We start from the raw sequence: 19,699 nt of genomic DNA, 5'->3' as shown, positions 1-19,699 counted from the left end.
AGATGACTTTGTGTCGATTTTGGTGTGGCCCAAAGAAGCAAGCGTTGCAGACCTGTATGAAGTTCAAGTATCGCACGATTCACACATCAGAGTGGGCCGGCGAAGAGTCCTTTCCAGGATTCCAGACCCTGTTGGCGATCTACATGATGCCATATAGTTCGGTACCAGTACCTCACTTTGAAAAGGAGAGGATGTCACGCGACACATCCAACGTTATGTGTCCGTGGACAAGCTACAACATGACTAGGGTTCAGTTCAGTCAAGTCAGTCTAGAATAGGAAGTGATCTGGCACCTTTGTGAGTTTGTTCGAAGGCCGTGCATGTCTTGACACTTAGAATAGATGCATATCCTGTGGCTGCACACAACATGACCATCAAATTTCAGTCAAAAACCATCAGTAGCATTTTTATAGTATATAGACCTATTTTTCCTATTTTTGACATTTTTCACTTATTTATTAAGTGACTTTTGTTGGAAACTAGGTAGGGCAATTTTGCTAAGTTTGTATATATAGAAACCTAGCGCTAGTACTTTTTGGCAGAAGAGGCAGCAGGAACCCGGTGTTCATCAGGCAACTTCTCAGCAAGCCTCCCCCGCGACAACTCTAGCGTTTTCACTCACCAGAAGGCCTAGCGTTTTTGCATCTGATCAGCCAGCGTTTTTGCACTTGCAGATTCTCGACGAAGGTAAACAACAGATCAGCCCTAGCTTTAGCAGATTCCCCAGAAGACAACAGTGTCCTATCGTTAGCAGATTTCCACCACAAGAAGCAGAATTCAGCCTAGCGTTTTTTGTTTGTAGATCATCCTCAGTGTTTTGCAATTCCATCGCGACAGATTCATCCCTAGGACCAGCGTTTTCAGTTTTCAGCACATAGACTCCGTAGAACAAGTCCTGAACCTCGCAAATCTCACCTTCTCGTAGCAGATCCTCGCCGCACGGTCAAATCCCGCGAAGTTTACAACTTCAGCCCGGAGAACGCAGATTTCAGCATTTGTATTTTCAGCGCGTCGTCGTCACATCGTCATCGAAATCGTCACCGACATAGAGTCAGAATTCAGTAGATAAAGATTTGCAGATTTCAGCCCGTCCGTCATCGTCCTCATCGTCGTCGACAAGTCCAAAGCATTGTAGAGATTTGTGCAATCATAAGTAGACCACTCTCGCTGTAACCGGCCTGTTCAATCCAAAAAGGGCGGTAGACTTTACTTTAAACCTTGATTTAGCTTTCACCCATTATTAGTCGTCTATTTTACCTGTACTTTCAAGACACAACAAAGGGGAGAGGGATACAGGCTGCTAGATTGCACCTGTATGAGTAGACGGACACCAGATTGGCCCCTAACTTAGGCGCCCCTTTCGGTATTTCTTTATTGTTCAAAAGAGGGAATAAACGCTGTGGTTCCCTACAAGCTGCCCTGCACAAACTCGGCTGAATTTCCACTGTTCCAGCCCGATTTCGGCAGCATAACTGTACTAGAACCCTTCACGGTCAGTATTCCCACGCATTGAATGACTTTCCCGACGCATACGGGCACTTTGCCAAACCTGGCAAGAATCTACAGCACGCTGAATTCTCTGTTTTCAGCCCTGAAAATGTGCCAGATCGCCTGTACAGCGGTCCCCTTGCGTCCCCGAACCTCCTGGGGGTATTAGGGTCCGTTTAGGGCCAAAACCCTAAACCTGCAAAAATACACAGCAGGCTGTAATTCACTGTTTCGGGCTCTGTTTCGCGTGCCGGTCGCATCCCTAGCAAGTCCTCGAGCTCCCGCACCTATAGGGCTACTTGCCCTTTGAATCGGACGAGATTTTTGGCGTGAAACCTCTCCGAATTCACCTGTACCTGCGGGGGGATTAGCCGCTAGCTAATCCAATACCTGTGCAAGAGGCTCTTGCCTCGGCAATCGCGCATGAACCCACACAACTGTACATTGGTCAAATGAAGAGCCCACTTGAGGGGCATAACATACTGCCAAAGGGGAGAGAGAGGGTAGTGCGTAGCGTGCAGGGCATCACTCCTGGCACCGCATTGTGCATAAGAGGGAAAGCAAGCACTCCATAGCTCTTAACCTGTGACAAAATCTGAAAATGAGGCTCTTCCCTCTTCAAATTCAGCGCCACTTCTTGTTGCATAAGGCAAGTGCACCAGAATGTGCCACTTGGCACATTTACAAGCATTTTCCCGTTTCGGGGTTGCCGCCTAAAAATATCCCAACCGGTTGCCCAGTTGACTTCACGGCAGAGTAAGAAAATGTTCCCTTTGTCATTCCGGAGGTAATGACGCCAACACATTTTCAGGTCCCAAAATAGCAGTTCCCTAAATTTTAGGAGATGCTGCCATTATATCTTTCTAGGTCATCCGACCCTCTTTGTACACTGCGGCCACATCCAGAACTGAAATGTAGCCTCTGTAGCAAAGGATTCCACTTTGGCTAGTCAATGACCCCACTTGGCTAACCATAGTCCTTGTCCAACCTTAGTGCTCTCTTGCCCTCAGGCCTGGACTCCCTCTGGACAGTTCCACACTAGCTATGCAATGCAGGGTAGTTAGATTTCCCGAGGGGTGTTTCCAAAAAGTGAAAGTAAATAGATAATAAGAAAGAAATCAACAAAAAGGATAGATAGTAGTCACACACTGGTGACATACCCCCCTCTTGAAATCTCAAACGTCCTCGTTTGCATCTATGTCGTACATGCCTACTGTCAACACTGATGTATTCAACACCTGTCGACACATATACGACACATACATGCTCATTGTCAACCCTGGTGTATTCAACACCTTGTCGACTCATGTATTGCCTGCGTGTGAACCCTGTCCCAATGACATAGTGGTAGCTTCACACTCTGCCATTGCTTTGAGTCACTAACTTTCCAATGACAAAATGGTAGCTGCACATTTTGCCACTGTCTTATAGTACACGTTGGATCCCGTAACACTTTCGAGCATACCCAAACCGACAGTTTAAGAATGCAGTTACACACGTACTCTTCAATAGAAGCAATCACTGTATCCTTGACAAACTGACAAGAAATACTCACTTCTATAGCACTAACCAAACTTTTGGACATTCCATAAGAGCAATTGCCAAACTGACAATCTGTACAGCTCTAACATTCATGTAACAGGTATTTGATTTGAGCTCACTTTAAATACCATGTACATCATTTGTTTCAGAAGCCATTGTCACACTGACAATCCATGTAGCTTTGAAACTCAAGGGGTCAAGGTAGGTTGCAAATCGAAGGCTTCCAGGTAAAGTGATAACACAGTTGGTGACTCTGCAAGTTCACCTTCTTCCATCCACTTAGCATCCATTGGTGGATAGTTTCTGAACTTTACCAAGTAACGCCTAGCAACCTTGCCTTTCACTTTCCTTTCTTTGTGTGCCAAAATCTGTTCAGGGACCAAGATCTCGTCAAGTTCCTCGACTTCCGGCTGATCTTCAGCTGGCATATCTTCTGGCACATCACCCACATAGAGTCTGAGAAGACTCACATGAAACGCATTGTGAATCTTCCAACTGTCAGGCAATTTCAGCCTATATGCAACATCACTGATTATGTCGCATACTTGAAAAGGCCCATAGTAACGCATGCTGAGCTTTGGAAACAGTCTTTCCTTGCCCTTCATCTTCTTTAACCTTGCCTTTTCAAAGCGTAAAAGCACCCAATCACCAAGTGAATATACCACTTGACGACGGTGACGATCAGCTGCTTTCTTTTGCTTTGCCTGGGTCCTTTCTAAGGCCACTTTGACCTTCTTGTACATTTCATCCATGTCCTGAACATACTTATCTGCTTCAAATATCTTGTCCTTTGTATGCAGTATGGGAGGAACTTTCTTGCCACCTTCAACTATCTCAAAGGGTGCCTTGCCAGTTGATGAATGCACTGTATTATTGTATGCATACTCCACCAATGGCAAATACTGCTTCCACTTTCCTTTATGCTCTGACACATAACACTTCAGCAGATCTAGGACAGTAGAATTTGCCTCTTCTAACTGCCCATCTGTTTGAGGATGAAATGACGAGGAGAATTTGAGCGTGGTGCCCATATTCTCAAACAAACCTCTCTAGAACAAACTTGTCATGCGTGGATCACGGTCGCTAACAATCGACTGTGGCATGCCATGATACTTGAAAATATTACTCATAAACAAGCGTGCCATCTGATCTGGCTTTATCTTCTTCCTGACAGGAATAAAGTGAGCCTGTTTGCTGAATCTGCAAATAATGGTCCAAATACCATCGTTTCCTGTTTGCGTTCTCGGAAGATCAAAGATAAAATCCATAGCAATACTCTCCCATGGTTTATCTGGAATAGGTAGTGGTTGCAATAACCTTGGTGCCTTTTGCCTGTCAAACTTGACCTTTTGGCATATTAGGCATTCTCGCACAAAGGCATCCACATCCCTTCTCAATGTAGGCCAATAGAAGAATGTCTCTACCGCTTTAACTGTAGCATCGATACCACGATGCCCTACATACGGTGGGACATGACTCTCTTCCATAACTTTGCGTCGCAATGGCTTTGTGACACACAATCTGCCATGCATCATCATGAACCCGTCTTTAAGAAGATAGTGTTCATGACGTTGTCCATCCATTAGTTGCTCGAAGACCCTTGCAAAATCTTCATCATTTGTATACTGTTCTCTCATATCATCAAGTTCATGATGATAAGGAATCGACACAGTCGAAATTTGTGGCTTCCTCGACAAGGCATCAGCCACAACGTTCTTCTTGCCTTCCACATGCACAATCTGAAAATGGAACATGGACAAAATATTTGCCCATCGCATATGCTTTTCAGATAACTTTGTTTGTGTCAAGAAGTATCGCAAGGTCTGATGATCCGTTTGGACAACGAAATCTGCACCTAGCAGGTAGTGTTTCCAACTTAAGAGCGCATGAATCACAGCCAGTAACTCTTTCTCATAGACCTGCATGGTCATCTTTGGCCCTTGCAAAATTCTGCTCTCATAGGCTACTACCCTGCCATCTTGCATTAGCACAGCACCAATGCTACTACCGCAGGCGTCGCACTGGACCACAAATGACTTCCTAAGATCTGGCAACACAATGACTGGATCTGAAGTCATCTTTTCCTTTAAGAGATTAAAAGCTGAAATCTCTTTCTGTGTCCATCTGAAGGTGACTGCCTTCTTTTGAAGAGCATGTAAAGGTGAAGCAATCTCAGCGAAATTTCGGATAAACCTTTTGTAATAGGAGCATAGTCCCAAAAAGCTTCGGACATCATGCACCGTCTTCAAATTTGGCCATGACTTGATTGCTTCAACTTTTGCAGGATCCATTCTGACACCATCCTTTGAGACAATGTGTCCCAGAAAGTGAATCTCTTCCAGAAAAAACTCACTTTTCTTTGCATTGATGAGCAACCTATGACTGCGTAGCTCTTTGAACACAATGGCCAAGTGATGCCTATGCTCCTCTTCATTCTTTGAATAGACTATCATGTCATCAAAGAACGTACCAACAAACTGCTCGTGTGGACGGAAAATTCTGTCCATCATCCTATTGAACGTAGCAGGAGCATTTGTGAGACCAAAGGGCATCACTAAAAATTCGTAAAGGCCAAACGTTGTTCTAAAAGCAGTCTTGTGCACATCCTCTGATCTAATGCGGATCTGATGGTACCCACTCTTTAGATCTATCTTGCTAAACATAGCTGCTGCTCCTAATTTGTCCATAATATCATCAATTCTAGGTATAGGGAACCTATTCTTGATGGTATTCTTGTTCAGTGCACGGTAGTCGATGCACATACGCCATGAGCCATCCTTTTTCTGCACCAACAACACTGGAGAACAGAATGGAGATGAACTGGGCTGAATCAGCCCCTTTTCTAACAACTCCTGTACTTGGCCCATTATCTCTTTCTGCTGAGCCGCACTAACCCTGTACGGAGGCTTATTTGGTGGGCTATTGCCTGGCACCAAATCTATCGCATGGTCCTCGGGTCTCTCTGGCGGTAATTGAGACGGTAATGAATCGGAAAAACAGTCACTATACTGTTGTAAAAACATTGACCTTTCTTTATCTAGCACAGATAAATTTGATTCATCACAATCTGACACTTCACGTGCAAAAACCAAGTACGCAGAAAGATGCTTTTTCATTACAGAAGTAATAGCAGAAGCTGATACAGTAGGAATAGACTCCCCTTTAAGCTTTACATCCAGAATGTGAGTCTTTCCCCTGCTCTGTACAGTGATCTTTTTGTTGTAGGCATCCATGATTCCCTGTACACGAAACAACCAAGGAATACCTAACAACACATCCATCCGTCCAGTGGCATGATGTAAAATTCTTCAGCATCTACATAGGACTGGATATGTAGACGCAACTTTCCAATGATGGGTGTCACAGCCTCTGTATGGCCAGGACATGCCAAACCTGCCTCTGCTGTATACCCCATCTCTTCAGGTCTAATTCCCAACTTTGAAGCCAATTGTGGGGAAATAAAGTTGGCTTTGGCACCTGGATCAAAGAAGATAAGCACTGTTTGATCCCTAACCTTTCCCCATGCTCTGCAAAGCTCACTTACATCTGAATTTGGCTTGTCGCCCACCATATCTGGCACTAGACCAGCCATGGGCTTCTTTCCTTTCTTGTCTTCCTTGTCATCAGAATCAGCTGGCCTTTTCTTTGTAGGACAGTTGTAAGCAATGTGGCCATGCTGCTCACATATAAAGCATTTGTTCTCTGTCCTCAGGACCTTCTTTTGCTCTTCTGACTTGCGAGGAAAACGTCTTTTCCATTTCTTTGCTGGTCCTTTTTCTGATTCAGCCGTAGCTTTGTCTTTCCCTGCGTTGGCCGACTCCTGAGTCCCTTTAGGAGCCTCATTGGGAACGTGCTTCTTGGCTGAATTTTTCTTACCTGATCCTGCCTTGACGCCAGTGTTAAATTCACAATCTTCTCCCTTGAGCAAACCATTGCCAGTGTTTGCTACCTCGATGAGCTGCGTCAAAGTAGTGACTTTTGTCTTCGTACAGTACTTTCTCAATCCTTTGGGTAGGCCACAACAGTATTTTTCAATCTGTTCTGTCAATGGCACAAACCTATAGGAAGTTACTGGAAGTAGAGCTTTCCAAAACTTCCGATTGTAATCATCCAGATTTCTGCAAGTGGCAGCATTAAGCTGGTGCCATTCTGTCATGACATCTGCTTCGAAATCATCAGATAACCATGCTGCTGCAAAAATCTGCTTGAAGTAAATCCATGTGGACGGAGCTTGCCCTTGAAGCAATAAAGTTGTCCACCATTGTCCCTCATTCCCTGTCAAGAAAGTGGCTGCCTTGCGGACCTTTGAAGCCTCTGTAAAGTTTCCCCCTGCATAGGCCTTGTCAAACTGCTGGAGGAATGAAAGAGCCTTCTTCCTGTCATCAAACCCTGTGAAGGTCGTGAATGACACACCTTTGCCACCTTCTTTGTATGGAGTTGGCCTCTCCAGCGGCGTTAAATTGTCATATGGAAGTGACTGAAACATAGGAACACTATTAGGGTTCATCTGTGTTCCTTGGCCGCTATTAACTTGACTTGGAAATGCCATATTTGGCTGCTGATTTGTAATTCCAGCCATACCAAAATTTGCTTGTGGCATCCCAAATTGTCCCTGAGTGCTTTGAAACCCTGGTAGCATACCTGTGACACCATACATGGGGTTAGGCATCATCGTTTGAGCACCGCCAAACACTGTTCCTGGCGTATAAAACTGATTTCCAGGTGCATGACCAGCCATGCTCTGGAATACGGATCCACCTCCAAAATAGCCAGGGTGTACTGAAGGTGGTGGGAAGACCTGTTGCATAGCCTGTAGGTTGCTTCCCTGCCCATTAGAACCAGCTATAGGCTGCTGAAAGGTGGCGGGCTGAACTGGTACAGCTTGAAAGACTGGCATCTCAGCCACCTGTTCTTGCACCTTAGGCATAGGTTGTGGAGACTGCATGTTCTCCGTCAAGTGTACAGGTGTTTCCATTGACTGTGCGGTATGAATCACCTGTGCTCGAGCCTTAACAGGCTTTTGAATATGATCCAGTGACCCAACTTGCTGAGACGGAACAGGAGGTTGTAGAAAGGCTAAAAACCTTGGGTTCTGCATTACTTGTGTGAACATAGCCACAGCAGTAGCCAACTGGGTCCTGAATATATCATCATCAGTCTGTGGTGGTCTTGAGGACTCACCCACTTCATGTGTCTGTTGACCCTGTGAAGAGGAAACCTCTTCAGTCACATCATCTGGTCTGTCAGCCATAATTGCAATTCCCTGTGTCTGGTCTATGATCCCCTGTGTCTTCAAGTCCAAAACTAACCAAGGCTCACTTCTATGGGAAAAAGTGATTTAATCCCGTCGATGGAACCATGTAACCGGCCTGTTCAATCCAAAAAGGGCGGTAGACTTTACTTTAAACCTTGATTTAGCTTTCACCCATTATTAGTCGTCTATTTTACCTGTGCTTTCAAGACACAACAAAGGGGAGAGGGATACAGGCTGCTAGATTGCACCTGTATGAGTAGACGGACACCAGATTGGCCCCTAACTTAGGCGCCCCTTTCGGTATTTCTTTATTGTTCAAAAGAGGGAATAAACGCTGTGGTTCCCTACAAGCTGCCCTGCACAAACTCGGCTGAATTTCCACTGTTCCAGCCCGATTTCGGCAACATAACTGTACTAGAACCCTTCACGGTCAGTATTCCCACGCATTGAATGACTTTCCCGACGCATACGGGCACTTTGCCAAACCTGGCGAGAATCTGCAGCACGCTGAATTCTCTGTTTTCAGCCCTGAAAATGCGCCAGATCGCCTGTACAGCGGTCCCCTTGCGTCCCCGAACCTCCTGGGGGTATTAGGGTCCGTTTAGGGCCAAAACCCTAAACCTGCAAAAATACACAGCAGGCTGTAATTCACTGTTTCGGGCTCCGTTTCGTGTGCCGGTCGCATCCCTAGCAAGTCCTCGAGCTCCCGCACCTGTAGGGCTACTTGCCCTTTGAATCGGACGAGATTTCTAGCGTGAAACCTCTCCGAATTCACCTGTACCTGCGGGGGGATTAGCCGCTAGCTAATCCAGTACCTGTGCAAGAGGCTCTTGCCTCGGCAATCGTGCATGAACCCACACAACTGTACATTGGTCAAATGAAGAGCCCACTTGAGGGGCATAACATACTGCCAAAGGGGAGAGAGAGGGTAGTGCGTAGCGTGCAGGGCATCACTCCTGGCACCGCACTGTGCATAAGAGGGAAAGCAAGCACTCCATAGCTCTTAACCTGTGACAAAATCTGAAAATGAGGCTCTTCCCTCTTCAAATTCAGCGCCACTTCTTGTTGCATAAGGCAAGTGCACCAGAATGTGCCACTTGGCACATTTACAAGCATTTTCCCGTTTCGGGGTTGCCGCCTAAAAATATCCCAACCGGTTGCCCAGTTGACTTCACGGCAGAGTAAGAAAATGTTCCCTTTGTCATTCCAGAGGTAATGACGCCAACACATTTTCAGGTCCCAAAATAGCAGTTCCCTAAATTTTAGGAGATGCTGCCATTATATCTTTCTAGGTCATCCGACCCTCTTTGTACACTGCGGCCACATCCAGAACTGAAATGTAGCCTCTGTAGCAAAGGATTCCACTTTGGCTAGTCAATGACCCCACTTGGCTAACCCTAGTCCTTGTCCAACCTTAGTGCTCTCTTGCCCTCAGGCCTGGACTCCCTTTGGACAGTTCCACACTAGCTATGCAATGCAGGGTAGTTAGATTTCCCGAGGGGTGTTTCCAAAAAGTGAAAGTAAATAGATAATAAGAAAGAAATCAACAAAAAGGATAGATAGTAGTCACACACTGGTGACACTCGCCATAGAGAGTGGGGCCTTCGGAGGAGGGTCTAATATTCACGAGAAACTTGATTGGAAGACCATTCGACCTTACTATGACTTGATTGCTTCGTGCGGTGACGTGCGGTCATACACAACAGACACAATGCTTATACACATGCAATTACAAATTAAAGTTCTGTATTACAAGAGTAGAAGCTAAGAGACAAGACTTGAGCATAACATTGAGCAAAGTGTAGTTTTTCATTATTTTTGGCTAACAAGGCTCGCCAAGGCGCTACAAAAAAGATACCACTCTAGATTAGAGAAGTCTAGAGTGCTAATGCCCAAAAGAGTATATTAAAGTCTAATGTAGTGCAATAGAAAAGACAAATGGTGGCCATATACGATTAAAAGACTACAAAGGGGGCAATACAAAAAGGTATGGAAGTCTTCAAGCCTCAAGAGCAACTAGCTTGAGTAGCCTCCCAATTAGTAGTAGTCGGTTGTATCTCTCTATACTGTCCTAGCTGATCCTTGACGGTGCGTTGCCTATCATTGTCTAGGACTATCTTGTTCAAGATCGCTGTAAATTGATTCATGACTTCTTTATTTGTCTCTTGCCTTGCACCTTGGAACTTTGGATCCACCATGTATGTTACCCCGCGTAAAGGAGAGGCATATGAATTCCATCTCTTTTTGCAAAGGGTGTGGATCTCTGGGTATTGCTCTATATCAGGCTCAAGCTGCGCAAGCTCTTCGATCATGCAGTCCATGGCCTCTTAAACCTTGCCTATGCCATCCACAACGTGGAGCAAATGAATCACTGAGTTTAACCCGTGCGTCTAGACCATGGAGCTCCTAAATCCTCTGCCTTCTCCTCGCACTCAATCCCTGCAACAGTCCTTGCATAGGGAGGTGGTGAACTTATCACTAATGAAAACCTGTTGGACCGCATTTTGACATTCATACAATCTACGCACGAGGGGAAAGTTGAGCTTGAAGCGGGTCAACTTTCGAGGTACTCACACTGAATGAAAATGTGATTGTTGATGAAGGTCATAATCTTCACTACATCTGCAATGACTGGCGCCATTTATTCTAGCTTGTCGATGTCTTTCAAAAGGTTGTTCAAGCAATGCGCCATGCAGAAACATACGAAAAGTGACCCTCTACAATAGCTCCTGCTGCCTCGTTTGCTACCTTCCCATTTGTGACAAAAGCCATCACATGTTGTCTGATCGTCTCTATGATTGTCGTCCACTCTGCGGGGAGGACATCGGCCGTTTTACCATTGTTGGTGGTATCATGAGAGTGCACAAAGTACATCTCTCCCTTGAGTATGTGACGAGGCCATGAACGGATCTTATTATCGCTCCACCCGTCGGCAATGAGAGCAACCCCATGCTTTATCCAAAGCTGTTGTATCCTGAGCGTTGCTTGCTCCACAACTGCCTTCTCTCAATCAAGCAAAGTGGTGCGGAGAGCTTCAGAAGATGGCGGCACATAACCTGTGCCATACTCTCCTATCCGCTCCACCATAGCTTTCCAATACTATGACCTACTTTGATCACACATGCAAGAGGTTAGTATCATAGTTTAGAGTCTAGAGATCCTAGTGGCGGAAATGCAGAGAATTGAGGAAATTGTAATCGGTGGCATCCACCTCTTCTTCTTTGGGTCCCAAAAGGCCTCTGGGCAGATGTAATGCCTTTGGGCGTGTAATTTGATTACCTAATACGAAAGGCTACCAAGCCTCCCTTTTTTGAGAGAGAGAGAGAGAGAGAGAGAGAGAGAGAGAGAGAGAGAGAGAGAGAGAGAGAGAGAGAGAGAGAGAGAGAGAGAGAGAGAGAGAGAGAGAGATTGATTTTGACATGGTAGTTGTTAGGATTTTTGAGAAGGATGGCGTGAAAATTGTTGTTGACGAAGTATCAATGGGGTTTTTGAAGGGTGCAACCATTGATTATGCGGAAGAACTGATTCGAGCTTCATTCATGGTATGTTAAATGTTAGGGCTTCTATGTGAGAGGCCATGTTAAGCATTGTATGTCATGTATTCTTCATCAGATTGTCATAAATGATCTAATATAAGAGAGTTGGCAAGAAATTCTGGTCTGATGCTAGAATAAGGCATTTGTGTGAATGTTTCAACAGGTTACAAATAATCCGAACGCATCAGGTGGTTGTGGATGTGGGAGCTCTTTTGTAGCAAAATAATGGAGTCCTGGAAATGTTAGTTCAAGCAGTGTGCAGACTCTTTCTTCATGGAGGTATATTTGTTTGCATGGAGAAGGAATGTTAAAATGTTGATCCAAGAAGGGGTTTTCTGTACTGGTTTTGTGAGCCATCTCTACCCCCAGCATGGAGTTATTAAGAGAGCCCTGCATTTGATTGAATTATGGTATAATTATATTCTCCCTAGCGCTGTAGTGCCCAAGCTTTGAAATGGTTGCTCGTTGATATTTGCAGAAAAATCTGTTCAACAAGAAAAAAACTGGCCCCCTTTGGAGGGTAAAGTCACCCGATTCTTACGTTTGTCAAGAAAATATTTGTGCTTATCTTTAGATGTACACCAATATTCTCAATGTAAGAGTAACTTCCATACAGGGTAAGTGCTACACATAAATATATATAGATGTGGATGGTCGGAACGAGGATAGGATGTTATTGGGTTTGATTACACGTCGCATGCCGGATCAAGTGGTCAGGTGGAGTGACATGTGCATTGGGTAGTAGATTGTAAGGGCTTTTACATGAAAATGTGACAGCCAGCAATGAGGTTTTGTGGAGGAATTACCCTGTTGTCTCATGTTCTTGGGAACAGACACTTTTATTTTGGGCAGGGTTATGACCTCTTTATCGAACTTGAGCTCTAATTACCTCAACAGTGAGTAATGACTACCATTCCTAGGTGACCTCACAATGTCTGCTTTTCTCTATAAGTAGAGATGGTGTCAATTGGTGCCCTATTTTTACTGCTACTAATATATTGTGGTATTCAAGAGATGTCTAGTCGTCTGTAAGATATTATGTACCATGTAAAGCGTCTAGTGAGAGTATGCATGCTACATTTACGGATATTTGGTGACCTACACATCTCAATCCGAAAGTATCTTTAAGTATTCCTTGCGTTTTCTTGGTTGGTGAAAAGCGCATGATAAAATCTACAGCTGAAGATCGTCTTGTCAAGGTTTCATGAGAGGTGCCGTAGGTGCGCATCAGTTCATTGTTATCAGATAATGAGGCAATGATGGGGATAAAAGATGTGGATTGTTTTCTGTCTGTACTCACATATTTTTGTAGTAGTGGGCTTTAGGAAGGAATGCTAGATGATCTTGAATTACCGCTGAAGTATCTGTGTGGAATTGTACAAGTCATTTGCAACTTAGTTCTATACTTAGAACGGTGGGTTGAAAAGTAGAAACATCCATATCAACTAAGCTTTAAACACAGAACTAAGGGTAAAACCTGTTTGCAAAATCTACCTAAATCCCCTTACAAGATATGGCAAATACTGTTAAATCTGCCAAATCTACTTAAAATACAGGTTGCAGAAATTCCAGGTCTCGACATGGCAATGATCCATTGGCTACAAAAATTCCAGGTACTGACATGGTGACGATCCAGTGGTTGTAGGGTGGGTAAGTAGGTTCTTGATGTATGTCGAGCTGGCATGCAATCGTTGAAGGATAGCAATAATCGTTTTGGTTGCTTAGGTGGCACAGGTCAGTCGGTGGCGCACATGAAAACTCTGATGAAGAATGCCTCTTGATTGTATGGTTGTGATCTCGTGCCCCGTGACTTGATTGTGGTGTTTTTAAAATATCTTCTAGTAGTAGGGGGTACCCCCTACCAGCTGGAGAAAATTTAAAAAGACGCTCATTAGTGATAAGGATGGGAAAAAGAAAATGTCAGTGGAAGGGTGCATGCGGCAAATTGGAGTTGTTTCTGGAAAGTAGCTTGCATGGAATTTTGTGGCAACTCCAATCGATGAGGCAGCGTTTCTACAAACGAGAGCAGCAAGGCAAGGCTTGTGAGTGCATGCACCAATTTGTTGAGTTCCACAGCAACAATGTGCTCAGCCACACAGGATTGCTTTGTTGAAAGAGTAAGGTGTTTCCTGTGAGAGAGAGCATGCTCTTGCAATGCTGCTGGAACCTTGAGTGGTAGGGGGAAGCATTGGAGGTGCAGGCTCGTGTGGGGTAGGGGAAATATGAGGTACATGCTACCAAGGAAGAGTCATAGAGGAGCGTTGTGGTCTGTAGGGAAGGCTCATGATAGGATGTAGATAGAAGGGCCATAAAAAGGGAAAAGGGAGGGAGGGGAATCTTTAGACTAACCTATGATTTTATTTTAGGATCTACCAGTAGTAGGGATCCCTAATTTCAGAAAAATAAGAATCCTTTCAAAACATTTCAAATGCATAGTAAGGTTCCCCAATTTCAGAAAAATAAGAATCTTTCAAAACATTTCAAATGCATAAGTGAAGGGTAAGTATAGGAAGTGAAATGTTCCATGAAAATGAGTAGTAGCAAATGAAAAGCCCATAGTCTGAAGACATTTCATTTCCATATAACAGAAGTGGCCAAGTGCAATTCTTCTCCTCTTTAGAATTTCCTTGCGCTATGTAAGGTCATGAAATCATGTCGATAGGACTTTGCTATGTAGCTTTAGTTTAATCCCACCATTTGCACTATGTAGGTAGAGTTTCGTTGCGCTATGTAAGGTTGTGAAATCATATCAGGATTTGGTTATGTAGGTTTAGTGTGATCCCACCATGGTAGGTGGGATTACAGTAAACTTAGGTTTTTTTTTTTGAATTTTTGGATTCTTTGAGTTTTTGACCTTCTAACTTTTTTGAACCTACAGTTTTAAAATTGTTAAAGATTAGAATCTGGATAGATGCTTGTAAGACTTTTAAAGGTAAAAGTTAAAAATCTGGAAGTGAATGCTCAATCCGCGAGATAGGGATGGAGGCCAGCAAGAACAAAAGGGTGGTGGCACAATATGTAGGAATAGGATAACTAATTAATACATTAGGAATACCATTAGTATTATCATCACACTTCGATATTCCATTAGCGTTTGAAATTTGACGGCCTTTCTACAAAGTAGAGATAATGTTCTTGAAATTAAATACCCTTTAGAGTAAGATGACTACTTACAGAATCATTTCCTTCAGATTGAAGAATCTCATGCAAGAGAGTTTTATTGATTGAATCTTGACATTGCAAGCATCATGAACTTCATTTCCTTCTATGAGGAAAAGGAGGTGTAAAGATTCTCTTTTTACAGTGCTAGGTGTAAACATACTCTTGGGCATTAAAAATTTTGTATCGCAATAGACTCTTTTTCAATGAGGACTATTCATGATTATATCGATGCACCCTAAAGTTTAACCTAGGTCTGCTTGATGCCAGAAATTAACAAATAAAGTGTTACGCCACCTATGCCCCTGTTACTTGATTAGCATCAGCACTATTTAACATAGGGTCTTAATGACCCCCAAGCGGTGGGATCTATGGTTGGAAAGTGGGCACACGAATCTCGAGGCGAAGGGAGGGTATACAAAAGGTCAACACTTAGACGAGGGTCGGAGATTTGAACCCACGACCTCGTGGTTGGGAGGCTAATGAGCTAACCCCTGGTGTGTGGTTTGTTGAAACCACTATGAGCGCCCTTGATTATAAAGTGAGTTTACATCCCCCCGCCCCGGTTTACTTTTGCTGCCCTTGTTTACTTTTCAATGAACGATGTATGTGACCTCTTTGTTTTCGTGCACATACTTTCCGGCCATAGATCCCACCCCTTGGGGGTCATTAAGACCCCGTGGTAGATAGTGTCGAGGCTTCATTAGTAGCATAAGGGTAGAAGACAATTATATTAAATTGATATGTTAGATTGGGTTTTGTATTGTAGATGATGTAAAGAGAATTTTGTTCTCTGCAATGTCCCTATCATTTTCACAAACAATTTTATGAGAACTTATGGGACTATGCCCTAAGGTAGCCCTAGGGTGCACATGGATCAAACAATACGGATAGGCACGCACACACACAATACACATTTTGTTATCATCCTCATATGTCAAATTACCTATGGAACCAAAAGAAACATATCATGCGTTATGTGAGAATGACCTAACATTCAAGAATTGTGGAAATTTGCATCACAATTATGAGCCCATCATGGTTGGGAGAGGAATGCCTGCAGGGAGAGAAAATGGATGAAAAGGTAGGGAAAGCAAGTTATACTGAGATCAAAAGCTCAACACTCAAGTAGGGTTGTGATATTCCAAGACTTATGAACTTCTTGGGAGGAAAGTGCATAGTCAATGAGACTCCTCGTGAGTGCCCCAACTCGTTACCTAACATTATGAAAATGAGTGCTAAGCTGGATGGAGATACTACTGTACATTGCACTGAAGGGGATGGGATTGAGCATATAAGAGTGAGTGCGGTTGTTGCATATAGAGAAGACGATGGTTTCACGATTGGTGTTCATATTTGTGGAGAAATGTATGATTTGTGAACCTCCGGATTTCCCACAAGTTGTGATATATTGCCATTGGAGAGAAGCCTCATTCATTTTGGAGTAAATTGAGGCATCATGGAGGAGGTATAGCCCATTCATCTTACAAACCACTTCTTCATGTCTTGCATCCATCTTGAACTTAATATTTTACTTTGTGCAATTCTAGGAAGTCGGCGTGAAGGGTTTTGCTTCATCTTAAGCATATACTCCACGACTCTCTCCATAACCATAACATCAATGTGAAGTGATCTGGACTGAGAGAGAGAGAGAGAGAGAGAGAGAGAGAGAGAGAGAGAGAGATTATAACCTATAGACTTTTATCTGTAACGGGGAAAATTCAACTCAAATTTGTGTAATTGAAAAGCCATTTTCCTTCTCATTTTTTACGTTTCTTTTCAAATCATTTTCTAGGCTTTTATATAGTAGCACAAGAAGTGTGTGTTGTGTGTGCGCGCGCATGCACATGCGCATGCGTGTGACCGTGTGCACATACATATGTACACTATGGCTCACTTGAGTTATCAGTTGAGGCTACTAGACCCGCTGTGATTGGAGGTTATACCACCCGTCTCCCATTTTGAAGGCATTTTTTTGTCATATGAAGGGTATAAATTTTTTGACTTTGTCATTACAAGGGCTTTCAAAAAAATTACATGTAACATTTATTGGTCTAGTAACTTGTGTGTAGCGGAAAATAACATAGACATAGTGAGCATTTCATTAGAATAGATTCCTAATGAGCATAACAAGAGTGCTTGGATGGAGAGAACAACAAAAGCATAACACCTAGTTAGATAGGTATGAACAATACTTCAAAAAGAGAGAGAAATTAAGCTATTGACAACACTTGAGGACCGGATTTACATGGAGCCGGTCCCCCCTCCAAAAGGCTTTGTATTATAGGTTTCCCCCATCAAGGGAGACATTTTACAATAGAATACTTTGTGTTCCTTCAATGAAGATGGAAGCTTCAAGCACCAAGCTCACACTTGAAAACACAACATTAATTCCCTCACGGTCTCAGACTCAAAACCTCACACACCTTCGAAGATGGTGAGAGCTAGCGGGGTATGAGAGTAGATAGAGAGGAAGAAGGAGTATCCATACGAGAAAGAAGTATGTCTCCTCACATAATCACTCTTAATAGCTTAGCATAGCTTAGTAATTAGCATGGTAGAGGAGATAAACATGCATTGGAGCTTGGCTCTTGGTTGGATTTGCATCACAAAGCCAAGAGTTGTTGGTGTAGGCCTCCCTTCTCACAAGCTTGGAGTAGATGATGAGCTTTCCATTAAAGCTTGAGAAGGATATAGTCTTCTTTACTTCACACACAAGCTTGTCTGAGTGTGTGTGTGATAATGCCTTGCAAAAATCAACCCCCCCCCCCCCCCCCCCCTCTCTCTCTCTTAGTCGACTCCTCTTGCTTTTTACTCATGCTGGCGTCCTATTGGCCCTTGCAAAGCTTAGCTAATGACAATTAAGAAACATAAGTGATAGCCTTGTGACATGTGTCCCCCTTTCCCCTTTTGTGAGATATTTAGGTATTTAAATAATGCAAATTAAACTATCATTGGACCCTTTAGTCTTCTGGCCAATAGGAATGAGGCAAGCCATTCGGCTGCTGAATACTCATTGGACCCCTTGGGAGACTGTCCAATAGTCTTCTAGAGAGCTTAATTTCTATTGGTTCTTTTATCAAGTGTTTTTAAATGAATTAAACTAAATTTACTCTAGCTTAATTCTCATTGGTTCACCTCTATGGCCATCCAAAAGGATATGAATGCACCTTGGGGGCAACTGGGCTAGGGAGCTGACATATGTCCACTATCCCTTTTGTGTAAAGGGAGCTTGCAAGAGTGTGTGTGTGTTTCTCTCTCATCCCCTACTAAAAGGGGTCGCCCCCTCAAGGATAGGGATGTGGGAAGACTTTTGAGTCTTCCCACAAGCATCCAATACTCCTTAAGTTTTGACCATTGGACATTACCTTTGAATTTTTGAACCTTAGCATTTTGGAAGTCTTAATGGGTTGAACCTTAGGGTCTTTGAAGCCCATTGATGCACATTGCTCTTTTCAGATGGCCCCCCCTTTGGATCCCTATTTTCCCTCCTTTGGATCCCTACTGTGACCGGTCTGTCAGCCTAACCAATATCCTACCTTTTTCTTCCATGGTACTTTCCCATATCAAATGATCAGTTTAACATGAGAAAATGATTTAGGAGAATTAGATATTAGTTATTATGAAACTACCTCTCTCTTGAAATCATAGTCGTCCCTTATTAGTCCTTTTTCTAGTGGGTAGGGGATCCCTATTTTACCCTACGACATCGTTCCAAAATGGATGACTAATCCATTTGGCGCTTGAGAGCCTAAGCTGCCGCAAGCATGTCTGCAAATTAGTCCTATCAATCTTCCATAGTAGAATGACAAGCTCTACTTGGTGTTTGGAAGACGTTGTCTCTGCAAACTTGATCCTAAGCATGCATACTTCTTAACATTTGTGCACAATAAAGAAAAAGAGTCTTATAAGACAAAAACGTTGTTCATTTAAACATTTTAACATTTGCTTACTCTAGGGAAGCATTGTAAGCATTGGCAAGGTTTAGGTTATGTTTTAATCGTATGCCTTGCATCCCTCTAGCATCTTCAAAAGGATAGTTCTTAAACTTAATTGATATTCGAATAATCTTACCGCCTCTGAATACCTTGTCTTCATGTCGGAGAATGGACTCGGGCTGCAACACCTCTTCTTGGTCCTCGATCTCCAGTGGGTCTTCAATAGTTGGTTCTTGAGGTGGCTCTCCTTTGTAAGGCTTTAGTAGGCTCAAGCCTCACATGGAAAGCATTGTGTATGAGCCAATGACTGGGCAACTTGAGTTGATAGCACATCTCATTGATTGGTCTAAGAATCTGGAAGGGACCATAGTACCCTTTTGCTAATTTACCATAGTACTTTTGGTGTCTCGTAGGATTCTTGCCCATTGTGTGCCTTAATTGAGCCTTGGGAAATTTAAGTAAGACCCAATCATTTTGTTTAAAGGCTTGAGCTCTTCTGTGGTTATGAGCAGCAGCCTTCTGCCTTTGCCGCATGTGAGATAGAGATAGCATCCTTAATCTTTTGGAAAGATTCTTGTAGGTCTCGGGTATACTCATCTGCAACGAAGATCTTCCCGTGTACCTGAAGTAGCAGGGGACTTTTAAATCTTCCCTCAATTACCTCAAAAGGTGCTTTTCCGATGGAGATATGTATAGTGTTATTATAGGCATACTCCACTAACGATGAGTACTTCCCCCATTGCGACCTTTGATCTACTTCCTTTACGTAAGCTTTTAGTAGA

General features: G+C 43.4%; 1 protein-coding gene across 5 annotated transcripts in view; it reads left to right on the top strand.

The window, feature by feature from the left end:
• The window catches only part of LOC147443325 (uncharacterized), a 36,027-nt gene extending 23,592 nt beyond the window's left edge, over positions 1 to 12,435 (top strand). For 2 of the 5 annotated variants that reach the window (XM_086529213.1, XM_086529214.1), the window contains exons 8-9: positions 11,779 to 11,826; positions 11,984 to 12,435. In XM_086529213.1, coding sequence (XP_086385339.1) covers positions 11,779 to 11,809 — 31 coding nt within the window. In that variant the 3' untranslated portion in view covers positions 11,810 to 11,826; positions 11,984 to 12,435. Of the gene's footprint in view, positions 1 to 11,710; positions 11,827 to 11,983 lie in introns of all 5 variants that reach the window. The other 3 variants (XR_015190254.1, XM_086529212.1, XM_086529211.1) reach the window with 3 other exon arrangements.
• Positions 12,436 to 19,699: the final 7,264 nt, after the last annotated feature.

The sequence above is a fragment of the Adiantum capillus-veneris genome, chromosome 14 (genome assembly GCF_014529385.1).
Source record: "Adiantum capillus-veneris isolate H3 chromosome 14, ASM1452938v2, whole genome shotgun sequence".
Classification (NCBI taxonomy): domain Eukaryota; kingdom Viridiplantae; phylum Streptophyta; class Polypodiopsida; order Polypodiales; family Pteridaceae; genus Adiantum; species Adiantum capillus-veneris.
This window is presented reverse-complemented; position numbering and strand designations above follow the sequence as displayed.